We start from the raw sequence: 14,301 nt of genomic DNA, 5'->3' as shown, positions 1-14,301 counted from the left end.
CTTTCAAATGCCAGGGTGAAGGGTATAGCTAATTGAACAAGCGCACAAGTACCTCCCCAATTAGATGGTAGGGTGGACTGTAAGATCTTCCCTCCACAGTACCACCAGAGATCTGCCCTGGGGGTCTCAAGTCTTGAGCAGTTTCCCATCAAGTCCTTGGTAGCGTTCAAAATCCTCGTGCACAAGGCAAATTCTCCCAGATGCTGGGTACCACTCACACCCTGCCATTAGAGGCACGCTGTATGAGTTGTAGAGAATGCAGGGGGAACCCTGATATTGCTATCATGCAAGGAAGGGAACAGCAAAGAGAGAGACTTACAGGCCTCATTTCCCCAGGCAGACTTCTCTTGGTACAATGCAATCATACATCGCATCTCCTGGGAATCCTTGGTCCACCCCAATGGGAAGGGCACTATCTAGGCAATCGGTCATCCCGAGGCACAAGCATAGCAATTGCCATGGCTGAGACTCTGGACGGTATACTGGACCTATTCTATCCAGGCATTCACATCCCCATACCCTGTTTCAATCTCAGATGTTTGAACTGCTGCATTTCAAAGAGGGCCTCCTGTTTTCTCTTGTTTTCTCCTTGAGTTTCTCCCTTTCTCTGATGGCAATAGAGGACCATTTCCATACAGCCATTCTCAATCTGGCTGTTGGGTCTCTCCCAGTTATTTGTTCTCTCTACTCAATTGTCGTTGGACAATTAAATCTCCACAAGCTAACACCTCACAAGCATCAAATATGACAGATTGTAGTACATAACCCTCTGTCACATCCACCCATATTTTTACAGGGTATCCTGTCTTACTATCATCTGGTCATGTCTTTTCCAAGTTGCCAATTGACTAAGGCCTTCTGAGGCCTACAATCACTAAAAAAATAAAATTGATTTTTCCCTGTCATTATTTTTAAACCTTTCGTTTCCAAATAATGATCAATACAAAGAATAAGATGTAAACTACTACTATAACAACCCCCCCTTGGGAGCACTTCAATTCGCTGTAGGTCTGTCCTTTCTCTCAATCACAAGTCACACTCATTAGTTGTGAAAATAAAAGGTTAGTTTACAATTGTAAGCTTTTATCCCGCCCAGAGTCCACAACGAGATTTTACTCTTTGATTTCAACTTCCAACGAGTCTTCTGTAGGAACAGCTTCCCAGGTACTAGGGTCAACGGATGTCTTCACTCGAGTACAGTGAGTCCAACCTTTTTCCTCAGTTCCTATGGCTGTTTCAGTGGTTAGTAGTACTTGGTTAGTAGTGGTTAGTGTCCTTCCCATTCAGGCTGGAGTTGATCCTTTCCAGGTCCGAATCAGGACCCAATTTCCTGGTTGATGGTGATGAATGGGGAATTCCAAAGGTGGGGTTTGAGCCAACAGCCCACGGGTCCTGAGAGATGAGAAAGAAGAAGACAACTCCAGAATACAGTTTTTAATTGTGGTATCTTGTTTTGAATTGTGGTATCTCATCCCTTCTGCCCAGATAGTGTAATCCAAACAGCATCTCATATGGTGAAATTCCTATATCCTTCCTTGGTGCTGTTTGAACCTGTAGAAGTGCTACAGGTAAGCATTTTACCCAAGGAAGTTTGGTTTCTAACACTAATCTAGTTAATTACTTCTTTAACTTCTGGTTCATTCGCTCCACCTTCCCAGAAGAGGAGGGGTGCCAGGGGTTGTGAAAATCCCACTCAGTCTCAAAGGCCTGCATGAACCCTTGCTGTACTTGTGAAGTAAAATGACTTCCTTGATCTGAATCAATGTTTTCAACTATCCCATATCTAGGGACTATTTGCTCCAGTGATACCTTAGCCACTGTGATCACAGTGGCAGATACTGAGGGGAAAGCTGACACCCATCCAGTCAGATGGTCAATTAGGACAAACAAGTACTTAAGTCTCCCTACTTTAGGTAACTCAGTAGAGTCTACCTGTATACTTTGAAAAAGTCGAATCCCTGGCTTCCATCCCCCTTTAGGTGGGTTATGGATGACCTTTTTATTTACCTTTTGATATGTGGTACATCCTCTGCATATTTGCTTCACTGAAGTGTATATTCCTACACAGACATGCATGTACTTGGCACATCACACGCTGCTTGCACCTCCCAATGACTCTCTTGATGTAAAACAATTAATATTTCCCTCATTGGTGCTTTATTCAGCATTTCTCTCCCATCAGGGAGTATCCATTTTCCTTCAGACTTCATGGCTCCTGATTCCTTAAAAAAAAATATCTTTCTTTTAAAACTTTTTAGTTCTTTCTTAATTTTCAACAGTTCCCTGAATCCTCTCTGGATTTATTCTTCATTTTCCTTCAGATATTAAATGCCTTAAATACCTGACTTCTCTTTCTACATATTGTAATTTATTTTTCAATACTCCCAAGCCCTGCTTTCCCGTAAAGTTGAATAGCTTGTTAGTCGCTTCCTTCACAACTCTTTTCTCCTGTCCTGACAATAAAAAAATCATCTACATATTTGTAATAGTAATACCTCCTTGGGAGGTTGCAATTGCTCCAAAATCTGTTCTAGAACTTGCCCAAATAAATTGGTGGCCCTATAAACCTGAGGTAAAACTGTCCATCTGTATTGCTGCTTCTGCCCCCATTTCAGGGTCTTTCCAGTCAGAAGTGAATATATCTTTGCTCTCAGGGCCTGAGAGCACTCCGTTAATAACATTGTTATTCCAGTCTAACAATTTACTATTTGAATGCCCAATTTCATCATCAAATCCCTTCCCAACAAGTTAGTCCTTGCCTTGGGTACATACAATAATTGCCCAGTGATCATTTTATCCCCTACTCTCAGCTTGGAATCCTCCAGAAGTGGCACTGTTATCCCAGCCCCTTCTACCCCCATCACTTTTAAGGGTTTAATTAGTTAATTTAATCCCTGATACTTTACAAGCCACTAATGACCTAGCTGCCCCAGTGTATTGGGTTCGATGGCAAGGTTCGGGGGGGGGGGGGGGGGGGCGGGGGGGGGGCTGCAGCAGCAGCCCACACGAGAAAAATCCAGAAGCCTCCCCGTGGCAGATAAGGGACAATTTCAGTTGTCCCCAAAGGGGCCCACCGCTGCCCAGAGTCAAGCCATGAGCAACATAGTCTGTGCCTCTGTGACAGCACATCCAAGAAAACAAAAACAAGCAAACAAAAACCTGCTGCTCAACAGCAGCTGGGAGAGTGAGGAGCAAGAAACCTTCCCACAGACACTGAAGTCACGCAGAAGGAGGGGGAGGAGGTGCTCCAGGTGCTGGAGCCAAAGCGCCCCTGCAGCCTGTGGAGAGGCCCCTGGTGGAGCAGGCTGTCCCCCCTTGGGAAACTGACCAAACACCACAGCAAATATACCAAAACTTCTGGACTGTTACTTAGACAATGCCTACATCCTACTTCCCTGCTCATTCAACTTCAGACAGCTCTGTCAGATGCTACATGTCACACCTTTAACACCTTCAGCAACCCTTTTTAACACTTCTGTCTTTCTCCAGCCTGTACTTTCACCAAAGGCTCCGTCATTGGCCAACTTAATTCCATACCTTTCTCCCTCCAGGATGCTGAAACAACATATCAGTATACCATATTTCATCCCATTTTCCTTCTCTCCTCCACCTTCCACTATGGATATTCCTAGTTGAAGTGGCCAGCCTGGCCACACTTCAAAGCCTGTCCCTGAGCTTTCCTTGCCTGCCATTCCTTCATCTCTCTTCTTCTCTTTTCCATCCTGGCCCTGACGCCCTCTGAAACTTTTCTTCCTCTTTCTCCAACCCTCTGCCTCGCTACCTGGTACACTGTCAATACCATTAGTTTCGCTCTCTGCTTTTCCTTCTCATCTCCCCTCCTGACATACACCTTCAGGGCTTCCTGCAGGAGGCCCCCCCAGTGTCTGTTCATTATATCCCCCCACCTTCTGGAGCTTTTTCTGTGTATCTTGCCAGGCTTTAATCACAAAACACACTTTCAAGAACCCTTGGTATATCGAGTCCTCGGGACTCACCCTGAGCACTCCCCCACCCCGACCCCAAATCTCCCCCACAAGCCCTGTGCCTATCACCACTGTCGCCACTCAAGCCAGGATGGGCAAGTGGGCACCCCTGCTCTGCTGGTATTACCCCCGGTCCCAGAGGATGAACTCCTTTCCTTTCTTGTACAGCAGCTCTCCTCCTGATCATTCTCATTTCTTCCCCTGTAAACAACATACTTAGTATAGACATCATTTCCCCACAAGAGTATACGTTAGGTCCTAGGAACTGGTCTAATAGTTCAGCTAGCCTGATGGGGTCCTCAATTAAAGACTTAACTAAGATCTCCTTCTTAAAACTCCTAATCTCTCTGCTGGTAAGGAAGGGGCGGAGTTCACCTAAGAGCATACTCAGTTAGTGTTAGTACTGTTAGTATCAGGGAAGGCAAAATTCTCAGTATCTCTTCTACCTTGTTCTAATTCTTGCCAGAGCCTAGAGTACACTCTTCTCTAGGTACAGTGTTAATTGCAGTCCCTGTCTCCCTTCCTGGAGAGACTGCTGCTGGAACCGGCACAATATCAGGATTATAAGGAGCATAACTTGTCTCCTTCTGCAAAAAAGTAATCTTATTGTTTACATATAAATTTAAAGCCTGAATTTTCATCAGACCCATGTTTTGGCCAAAATACTGCTATTTCCTTAATTGTTTCTTTTGTCCAGACTGATACACAATATTTAACCTTTTTTTTTTTTCTTTTATCATCTCCTCTAATTTTGAGATTATTTTTCCGATTTCTTATCATTCTTCAGGAAGAACTGTCAGTAGGCACTCCCCCAAGGATATCTTTCTTTCCCCTGGAACTCTTATTTCCCATTTTTCCTAGCCCTTGTCAGCGTGCTGCTACAGAAACTTCCCTCCTGAAGGGCACCACACACTAACGTTCCAATTCTGGAAAATGGGGGTGTACTGCCAAACACTTCCCTGTGCAAGGGGTACCACACGCCTATGAGCTTACCAGATTCCCTGGTGTACTGCCAAGCACTTCCCCATGCAAGCGTTTACCGTACACCAAATTTCCCAAGACTCATCCTTTCTCTCCCTCACCTCATGCTTCGTCCATCTCTGGCTGTGCCCCTCGCGGAGCTATGGAACCCTCCTTCCCGGTCTCACAGAGCCATGGAACTGTGGATCAGGACTCCACACTTGCTTTGTACAAAAGTACGTCTCAGTCACACACCATGCAGAGCCTCGCCCGACCCCCAAGGCAATACTTAATATTTCTTACCTTGGTCTATGCACAGAGTTACCGGATCGATTCTTAAAACCCGGAGTGCCTACCTTCTTCCTTTCCCCACTACTTCACGGATTCTGCCTCTTTAATCAGTCTCTGGCCCCATCAGCTCTCCGCAGAACCGCCACCGTCGATGCACAGGGCTGCTGAAATCAGTGGGGCATGCCTTCCTGCTGCTGCACTGGTGGGGCTCCGCAGTAGGTGACTGGCTCCCGGATGAGCCCCCAAATTGTGAGAAACACTGCGTAGCCAATAACTTAGGCTCTGGCGAGGATCTCAGTGAAGTAGTGATTTATTCGCGATTGCAATGGCAGGTGCCCCACAAGCAGGAGCACACCTACCAGTCACACAGCACGGTTTATATACTTTATTTCTCAATGACTGGGACCCTCCCCTGTTTCCCCATTGACTGGGTAATCCAGGTTCACAACCTATCCGATGCTTCACAAACAATGCATGGCCTTCAGTTGCTGGCCTGTTAAATTTCAAATTTCTTTTGACTTTTTTTACTGTTTGAAGTGGTAATGTTTCTTCACTTATCTGACTTGACACCATGATCTTCACCTAAGTGTTCTAAGAAGTCTGGTTGTCTGCATTTTACAAGGTCTCCTGCTAAGTTTTCTTATCACTGCAAACATATCTCAGTACCACATTCCTTTCCTCTAAACAATGTAACTCTGCAAAAACAACATGTTTATTCCCCCATACTTAAGCCTTTTATATGCCTACATTAAGACAGAGCAATCCCATCCTGAATGGACACAGAGAACATGCACGTACCCAGCCATTTTGGATACCAGTAACAACACAAATTCTGGCTACCAAGCAATTACCAGGGTGCAGCCCATTCTTGAGTCTGCTATCACAGCTTCACTTGTAACAGCGGCTAAATCAACTTATGGGATGCCCAGTGTTTCTGCATATGCTGCAAAAATCCATTTTGGCTTCACTATAATCCTAATTATACTCCGTTTATGTATGTTGTTCCATTGCAACCTTGCAGCATAGATGTGATCTGTTGTGTTGTCCCCTTCCTGGTAGTGCATTCTATGGAACTTGGTGCAGACAGAATGACATCGTTACCACTACACAACATCTTAAAACTGTTATATATGGAGTGGTAATTCATGTCGAGAAAATGGTTGTTATTAATAAAGAAGGGGGAGATTTAGGAGTGTGGCCACGGGGGTCAGAAAGCCCGTGGTTGATGATAACATCAGACTTTTAACGATGAGGCCATCAGGAATGTAAAAGAGTTTAGAAGGAACAAAGAAGGGTGATGCAGGAGACCCCATGCAGTTTTGGGTTTCTTGTTCTCCAGCCATTAAGGCATGGAAATTTCTGGGTGTTTGCTGTTGCTGTTATTTCCAAAGTTGTTTGACCAATGAAAAGTTGTTTTGAAAAGAACTGCTGTAGGGAGAAAGGTATAAGAGGGGAGCCTGCCCTCAAGATAAAAAAAAAAAAAAAAGGCAACACAATGAAGTTACATCATCAATAAAGAAGCATGAAAAAGGAGTGAAGAGGAACAAGCTAGCAGAATGGAGACCAGGATGGGAAAAGGCACTTTGATTGCCTCAGGAAGATAGGTTCGGCCAAACTCAGCAAACTGCTCAGAGAAGCTTGCACAGAAAGTCACTGGAAATAGGTGCAATGGAGCTGGAGAGAAGCGGACCCGTGCACACAACTGCCTCTCACTGGTAAGCAGTTGTGCATTATGGGGAATCATACATCCTTAGGAACAAAGACTGTCCTGGTAACCTTACAGCTTATTCTCCTTATTAACAATCACACAGTTTATGATCCTGAAACACGGGACCAAATTTATGTTAAGGTGTGGGACTCTGCAACTAAAAATGGCAAGGTTGCAGTGGGATTGCTCAGCACCTGGCGAGCAGTCTCTGAGGCCTTAAAGAGCCATGTGGGACCACAGTCAGAAACGTGTGGCTTGCCAGATAGTGAGGGAGCTGTGGGCTCCTTTACTGATCCGACTGCTACACCATGGGCCCCTCTGCTGCTACAGCCATCGAAGGCTTTTGCTGTTACGCCCCCTGCTGACCTGAACGTGCCTTTTGACCCAGGCCTATTGGCCTTGAAAAGGAGATGGATATGCTTTTCTTCAATCCGGGAAGAACGGGATACATAAGGCCTGAAGACCGAGTTGCTTGACAACTTAAAGCAAGACATATTGTTCAAACGGAATGGAAAATGGAGACTTATTGTAATCAAGAAAAGGAATGGAAAATGGAGACTTATTTGTAATCAAGAAAAGGAATGGAAAATGGAGACTGTTAAGTCATGGAACTTAAAGGATTGTTTGTTACCTTTTCTGATTGTGCATATGTATAGGCGTACTCGGGTTTAGTATGTAAAGCAATGTTCTGTATATTTAGAATGTTTGATGTTTGTGTGTGCGTGTTGGTAGAGCATAAACTCCCCACACACCCAGCGCTGTTTACTTGCCTTTTATAAATATTCTTTTATGTTACTAAATTCAGAGTTGAGACTTCATTTATAACACCTTTTATACCTTTTGTAAGTATAAATATTAAATTCAGATTGAGATGAGACTTCATTTATAACAAAACCATATGTACCACACAGCTGAAACATATACATGTACATGCTGTGACTGTTCACATGCTTCAAAATTTCCTATTCATATTTACTTCAGTCCAACAATACATTCCTGCCAGGACAGAACACATCAGTATCATTAATTAGTATCTGGCAGCACAAGCCTTTAAACAGTCAAGTCTGCCAAAGGTGATCCTTATCACGTCCCAGCTTACTCAAACAATTCTTCCAGTGCTGTATACTAATACATACAGATACAACCATATCTGCTTCTTACAGGCACCACACAACCACATCACATCCGTTCAGTCACTCAGCTCAAGCTTACTACAGCTTCTCCTGCCACCCCCAGTCTGCCAAAATGCAGTTAGTACATCTTCATATAGCTTTGCATTTTTCCTGCTTTCAAATTCATGATACTTACTCCAATTTTATGAGTTCCTTCCTCTCTTAAATTCATAGTTTCTTTTGTACTTATGGCCTTTCTGCCAATTGCTAAACACAGTCTCACTTTAATCTACAGCAAGTGTGCATGAGTACAATTTGTTTCATTAACTTCATTCATATGATTTTGGCAGCTTGTAAAGGCTGCAGGATAGAAACAAGGACCCAGCTATGCTAATCACTATGCAAACCAGCCACAGGAAGGCAAACCCTATTCTCAAGAGACTGAAGGCTAGATTTAAAATAAATAGAAATTAAGTGGTGATCAAAGAAGTTTGAGATGGAGTAAAGTTAAAAAGCAAGAGCTTTTTTGTTCAATGAACAAGTTTCTTCCTGCATCTAACATGCCTACTGTTAGCAGGCTCCCATCTAAGGGCTACCTATGGTATCATATTTCTGCTGGCCACTACATTAAAGTGGCATACAAATGTCTTTATTTGCCTCTTTTTAAAAGCACATATAGCACCTTTGAACATGTAAATAATATTGCCAAAGAGCTGTTTACATAGCATTTTTAAGACCCTCTTGCTGGGCCAGGCACATTAGCTCCTGTTTGTTATTACAATGAAACAATTCAAGCAGTGTTAACAAAGCCATACACCCAAGTTTGTTTCCCCTGCTTTGCATAAGGACTGCTGGGGACTCCAGTAGAAGTAAAAGATTAGTTTTAGCATTTTAATGGTAACTGTCTGCCATAAGCAACACCTGATGAAAAGCAGAGTGGCTTTCAGTAAGCATTAATCTCCCTGAAGTTTTGGAAGAGGAAACGTTCTGTTTTATGTCCATCCTTTACAGAAGCTGAATTTAACATAACAAAAAGCTTGCTGGGCAGAGCTATGTCCCATTAGGTCAAGGGCTGAGTAGTCTTTTCGTATTAGTTGGTAATTTCTTGTAGGCTCAGAATTTACTGCTGTTCTTCTTTGCTACGGCAGAGCAGCACTAGAGAAATGAACTGTGGCTAATTGAACTGACCAGAGAGCATAATTAAATTCCCCAACCACATGAAGCACCTACACAAGCCATGCTGTTTTGTAGTAAGGACCACACCAGTTCTGGATTCTCCTGAATGAAAGCTGTTTGGTAGCTTTGCTTCTGCAAACTTCTCTGAGCTTCCTGATAACCAGAAGTTTTTGACCTCCCTTGAGTAAGAGTCAGCGGAGCAAAAGATAGAACAGACGACAATAAGCATCCCTGCACCCTGCCAACCCTACTAACCAACCTGATGCCTTTTCCTCACAATATCAGACTTGGGTAAAACAAATAGATTACTGTGAGTGTGAGACAGCATAGGGAAACCAGCCTTAGAACAGCTGAGCATACCTCTGCATATGCAGAGTATGGTTTGGTCTACTGGTGAAATACAGTTGGAGTACCTCCAAGCACAGTCAGGTTCTCTGCGTAGGAGAGTAATATAAAAACAGTTCTGGTGTTACATATGAGCTATCTTCACTAATGGCTTTTTAATCTGCTCTAGGACTCAGCTGAATAAGGTAAAAAGTTTCTCCTGTGTATCACCTGTTGTCACAATCACACAAACAAAATAATGAGAGGAAAGAACCAGCAGATCACTTCTTTGATATCACGTGCTCCTTCAAGATAAGAATTATTTTTGCATCATTTTCAGCTTCTGCAAGTCTTCCAGTGCCACTCTTGCATTCTCCTTGGGAGAACAAACAGAAGAAAATTAAATCTCAGATCTGAGCTAAAACCAAAATCCTTGCTGAGGGCTAGCTCTGAAATTAATGTAATTCAGTGGCAACACAAACTTTCTCACTATTCTCTGGAAATATGAGAAAGAACATAATTCTGAGAAAGAGCCCCTTAGGGGCTCATGGACAGTTGCCATCTTTCAAAGTGTTACAGCCTGAGGATACAGAAAACAGGTCTTTTGCAAATTTAGTCAAACAAAAATGTTTCAAAATGATTTAGGCAGTAATATTAATGGTAGGCAGTTTGTGGAAAGCTTACCACATCTGATTTCTTTCAAACCACAGATCATACGCTGAATCCATCTGCTGTTTCCCTGTGATACTGATTGACAAAGCTGCAAGCAAGGCTGTGAAAAAATAATTAAAAAAAAATCAGTACCTACTACTCATTCCCCTAATAAACACATTCTAGTCTACCCACTCATACGACCAAAGCACTGATTTAATAGATATGGCAGTAAAACATAAAAAGGTATTAAGCAGTTTTATTTTTAGCAAATTTAACTCTAGTTCTAATCTATGTCTCCAGAAATACGCCTGGCTGTTCTTCCTGATGTTCCTGTATGTTTCTTATACACTTCACAACACCATGCAAAGAAAAGCATTATCAGACACAACAGGCAGAGACTTTATGTGTGTTATGTAAGTCGAATCACAATGTTCAGGTCAACAGAGTAGGTTAATCATATCTATATTATCTACTAAAATCCTATAGCTTGCACAATCGTGTTTTACTAGCTTATATTAAACATAGCTTTTTTGCTTTTAAAAAATACTCCAAGACCTCATTTATTTTAAGAATTGCTTTTGTTACTGTAATCCTTTAACGACACATAATTTTGTCTTCCTACAATGAAAAAAAAGGCAAGTATACTACCAGGCCTTACACTGGGCCAAGGATTTCTCCATGTACCTCTTGCAAAAGTTTCATTAGTTCCTTGTGTCCATTAGCTATAAGCTTCAGGAAAAAGTTGGGTGTAGCTCTATTTCTAGCATAAGTATGTGCTTGGTAGCAACTTCAAAACCTGAAAATAGAAGCCACTAACTTGAAAGAATAATATTTTATTTTTCAAGAGATTCTTACAGGTTTTACTTGTTACTTTTCAGGAAGTTCCGCTTGTCGCTGAGCAATGTATCCCTCACCCTAACATCAGGAGAAATAAAACCCTTTTGTCACTTTTTTTCCCCCTCATCCCTCTTTAACGATTCCCTGCTTTCTAAAAGCTATCAGCTTCCCTAAACGTAAAGCGTCACATGAAACAACTAACTTTCCTTCAGGAAATACAAGATTTCCTACCTGGGGGGAAAAAACGTGTCCCATGTGTCTTCCCCCCCCCAAATCAACTACTGGCCCCACAGGCAGAGGGCCCCAGACCCGGCACGCCAGGTGGGCAAACGCTCGCTGCTCTCCTCCCCTTGTCGCCACCCCGCTCTCCCCCTTCGCCAACACACCCCGGTCGCCTTTGAAAGCCCAGATTTCCATTGCGACAGGAACCAAGCCCCCCGTTTCCCTCACGTTTTCTCTTTTCCTGTGCGTCTTCTCCCGACGACGGCCCTGCCCAGCCCCACAGCAGGGCGTCCCCTCAGGGCGCCCTGCAGCGCGCGCACCGCCACCTCCTTGGCCGCCCCCTGCCCCCGCCATTTTCTGCCCCCCTCCCCATTAGGGCGCATGCCAAGCGCCTCGCGGCTCCAGCCTCGCGCACCCCTGATGGACGTCAGCCCCTGCCAATCAGCGGCCTCTCGCGGGAGCGGCTCCTCCCTCCGCCAATGGGGCGGCGGGACGGCCCCAGCAGCCCAGCCCCTCCGCGCCGTAGCGGCCTGTGAAGCGCATGGCCACGCCCCTTCTTCCTCTTCCCGGCTTTCTATTGAATGAAGTCCCCGCCGGCCAACAGCAAGTTCCAGGCGGGCTTGACGGACGGCTCCTCTGTCCAGTAGGAGCAGAGAGCCGCGGCGCGCCCGCCAATAGGCCGCCGGATGCGAGCCTAGGGGGCGGGCCCTCCCTCCCAGGCGGGCGGGGGAAGGCCGCAGCTATCGATCCCGCTGCTGGAGGGAGGCAGCACACAAAATGGCGGCCACGGCTGCGGAGGCGGCGGCGACTGCGGCGGTGCCGGGCGACGGCGGGGCCGGCGATGCCGAGCCCGAGCTGGAGCCCATCCCGGGCAGCGAGGCCGGCGCGGACCCTCTGCCCGCCGTCACCGAGGCCGTGGAGTCGGCGGTGCCCGACGGGGAGGAGGCCGACGGCGGCGGCAAGGTTGCTCCCGGTGAGGCCGAGGAGCCGCAGCCCGCGCGGAGCCCGGCCGGGAGGCGGGAGGCGGAGGCGCAGAGGCCGGAGAAGCCGCCGCCTCCTCCGCCCGCCGCCCCGGAGGCGGTGCTGGCGGCGGCTGCTTCGGCCCGGGCTGAGCTGCGGGGAGCGCCCAGCCCGGAGCCCGAGCCCTGCCCGCCGCCTGCTGGGCAGCCCCGACTTCCCGAGGAGGAGCCGCAGCCCTGCCCGCCGGCTACTGGGGGCTCCGCGAAGCCGGAGCCCGGGGAGGAGCCGTCCCGGCCGGAGGAGGAGGAGCCGGATGCTGCTGCTGCTGCCGCCGCCGCTGCTGCCGAGCCCGAGTCGCCGGTGGCCGGGGCTCCCGGCGAAGGGGAGGCGGAGGCTCCGCTGCTGCCCGGCTCGGAGGTGCGGGTCACCCTGGATCACATCATCGAGGACGCCCTGGTGGTCTCGTTCCGGCTGGGGGAGAAGCTCTTCTCCGGGGTCCTCATGGACCTCTCGAAAAGGTGAGATCTCCCGGGGGAGCCGGCCTGAGCCGCCTCTTCGTCCTCTTCCCCCTCCTCCCCTGCCTCCCCAGGAGGCCGGAGCCATGCGGAGCCCCCCCCCCCTCCGGGGGCCCTCAGCACCGTCCCCTGGTGGGAGCTGGGCACCGTTGCTCCGGGAAGGGGGCGAGCACTCGGGATCCCCCTGCTCGGGGGGGGGGAAAGCCCCGAGCTGCAGAGGTGGGCGTGCATCCACGCCGGCTGCCAGACCTGGAGCTCTGCAGTGCTTCCCCTCCTTGGCTCGTGTGTACCATTGCCTAGGTAACCTTAATTGCACTACCTGTTTTTTCCTAGAATAGTGGTTTCCAAGCCAGGCTGTTACGGTCCTGAAGTGTGGTTATTAATGTTAATTGCTCCTTGTGTGCAGAGAACGGGGTGAAGTTTAGGGTTTTTATTTTATCTCGTTTTGGGAATTGGTATTCTTTCAAAGTAACTCATCAGATTGCAAGGTCTGGGTTTTGGTTTTGTATTGACTTCCTGTAGCAGAGGGCTCTTGGAATGCCACAAGTTATCATTGTGAGTCTATATTTATAAACACCAACTGCTATTTACAGGTGAAAAATCTCTGTTCCTGTTTTGTTTTATGAACATACAAATGCTATGCAACTACGTGGGAGAAAAGTGAAATTTGACCAGGGTTATTTTTAAAAAGAACTGTAATGTGGAAAATCTAGATTTTGTCAAAATTTAGACTGCACGTGTGTGTCTTATTACCATCATCTGTTTAATAATTTCTGTAATAACAGTATTGACAGTGTTTTCTAAAAGAAAGCTATTAGTGACCAGCACTTTTGTCCTGGACCTAGCATCTTGATTGCTTTGTGAAACAGGTCTTTTCTGAAACCTAAGTGATGGATAAAGTCATGGAAGTAAGTTTTAAATGTGTAAGTCATTGGTAACTTTGCATTTCAAATCACAATTTGTCTTTTCAAAGCCAATTACTCAAATATGATCTGCAGTCTGTATTCTTTTGCAGTGTGAAATACTGAATGCCCCAAAGAAGGCCAGGAGGAGTTAGGTTATAATGCTAGTTAACATCTGTTCTTTTGTAGGTCTGAAGGTCTGGTACACAGCAAAATCACATTATTACCTTGGTTAGGGAGGTGACTGAGCACATGCTTCTGTACTTCTAGGGATCTGTGCTTGTGAAGAAGCAAAATGAGATGTCTGCTCCTTTACTCCTAAAAGAGATTATATCTTTTTATACATGTATTGAACACAAACATCTCTTACTTGCCTGAGGTTTTGTTGTGCACTGACGATCCTTTTCTCATGCAGCAGATCTACTGCAGCCCTGTGCATTAAAGGTCACCTGTGGCAGGTAAACGCCCTGCTGCTTCTGCATTGTGGCTTTGGTGGAAGCATGCGTCTCAATTTCCGCTGTTTTGAAGTGCAGGCCCTGGGGAAAGCCTTCATCATAAGGACTGGGGAAAGTGGCATGTGAAAGCTTGTACTATTTCTCCCAGATACTCTTGAAGTTGAACTCTTTATTTCTTCCTCTTCATCTGTATGATCCTGGG

The 14,301-nt window shown here is 46.1% G+C and overlaps 2 protein-coding genes across 9 annotated transcripts in view; one reads left to right on the top strand and one right to left on the bottom strand.

The window, feature by feature from the left end:
• FABP6 (fatty acid binding protein 6) overlaps positions 1–11,718 on the bottom strand; it is a 51,966-nt gene extending 40,248 nt beyond the window's left edge. The window contains exons 1-3 of one of the 5 annotated variants that reach the window (XM_082771470.1): positions 11,496–11,604; positions 10,867–11,004; positions 10,239–10,326 (exon numbers count right to left, since the gene is read on the bottom strand). In XM_082771470.1, coding sequence (XP_082627596.1) covers positions 10,239–10,269 — 31 coding nt within the window. In that variant the 5' untranslated portion in view covers positions 10,270–10,326; positions 10,867–11,004; positions 11,496–11,604. Of the gene's footprint in view, positions 1–10,238; positions 10,327–10,866; positions 11,005–11,063; positions 11,124–11,495; positions 11,605–11,682 lie in introns of those variants that run through there. The other 4 variants (XM_082771469.1, XM_082771471.1, XM_082771468.1 and 1 more) reach the window with 4 other exon arrangements.
• Positions 11,719–11,854: 136 nt separating this feature from the next.
• PWWP2A (PWWP domain containing 2A) overlaps positions 11,855–14,301 on the top strand; it is a 38,334-nt gene continuing 35,887 nt past the window's right edge. For 3 of the 4 annotated variants that reach the window (XR_014318456.1, XM_082771465.1, XM_082771462.1), the window contains exon 1: positions 11,855–12,745. Coding sequence is in view for 2 of the 4 variants with exons in the window: in XM_082771465.1 (XP_082627591.1) it covers positions 12,045–12,745 (701 nt within the window). In the remaining 2 variants the exon portion in view is untranslated. The remainder of the gene's footprint in view (positions 12,746–14,301) is intronic. The other variant, XM_082771463.1, reaches the window with a different exon arrangement.

The sequence above is a fragment of the Aythya marila genome (assembly GCF_965140915.1).
Source record: "Aythya marila genome assembly, chromosome: 14".
Lineage (NCBI taxonomy): Eukaryota > Metazoa > Chordata > Aves > Anseriformes > Anatidae > Aythya > Aythya marila.
This window is presented reverse-complemented; position numbering and strand designations above follow the sequence as displayed.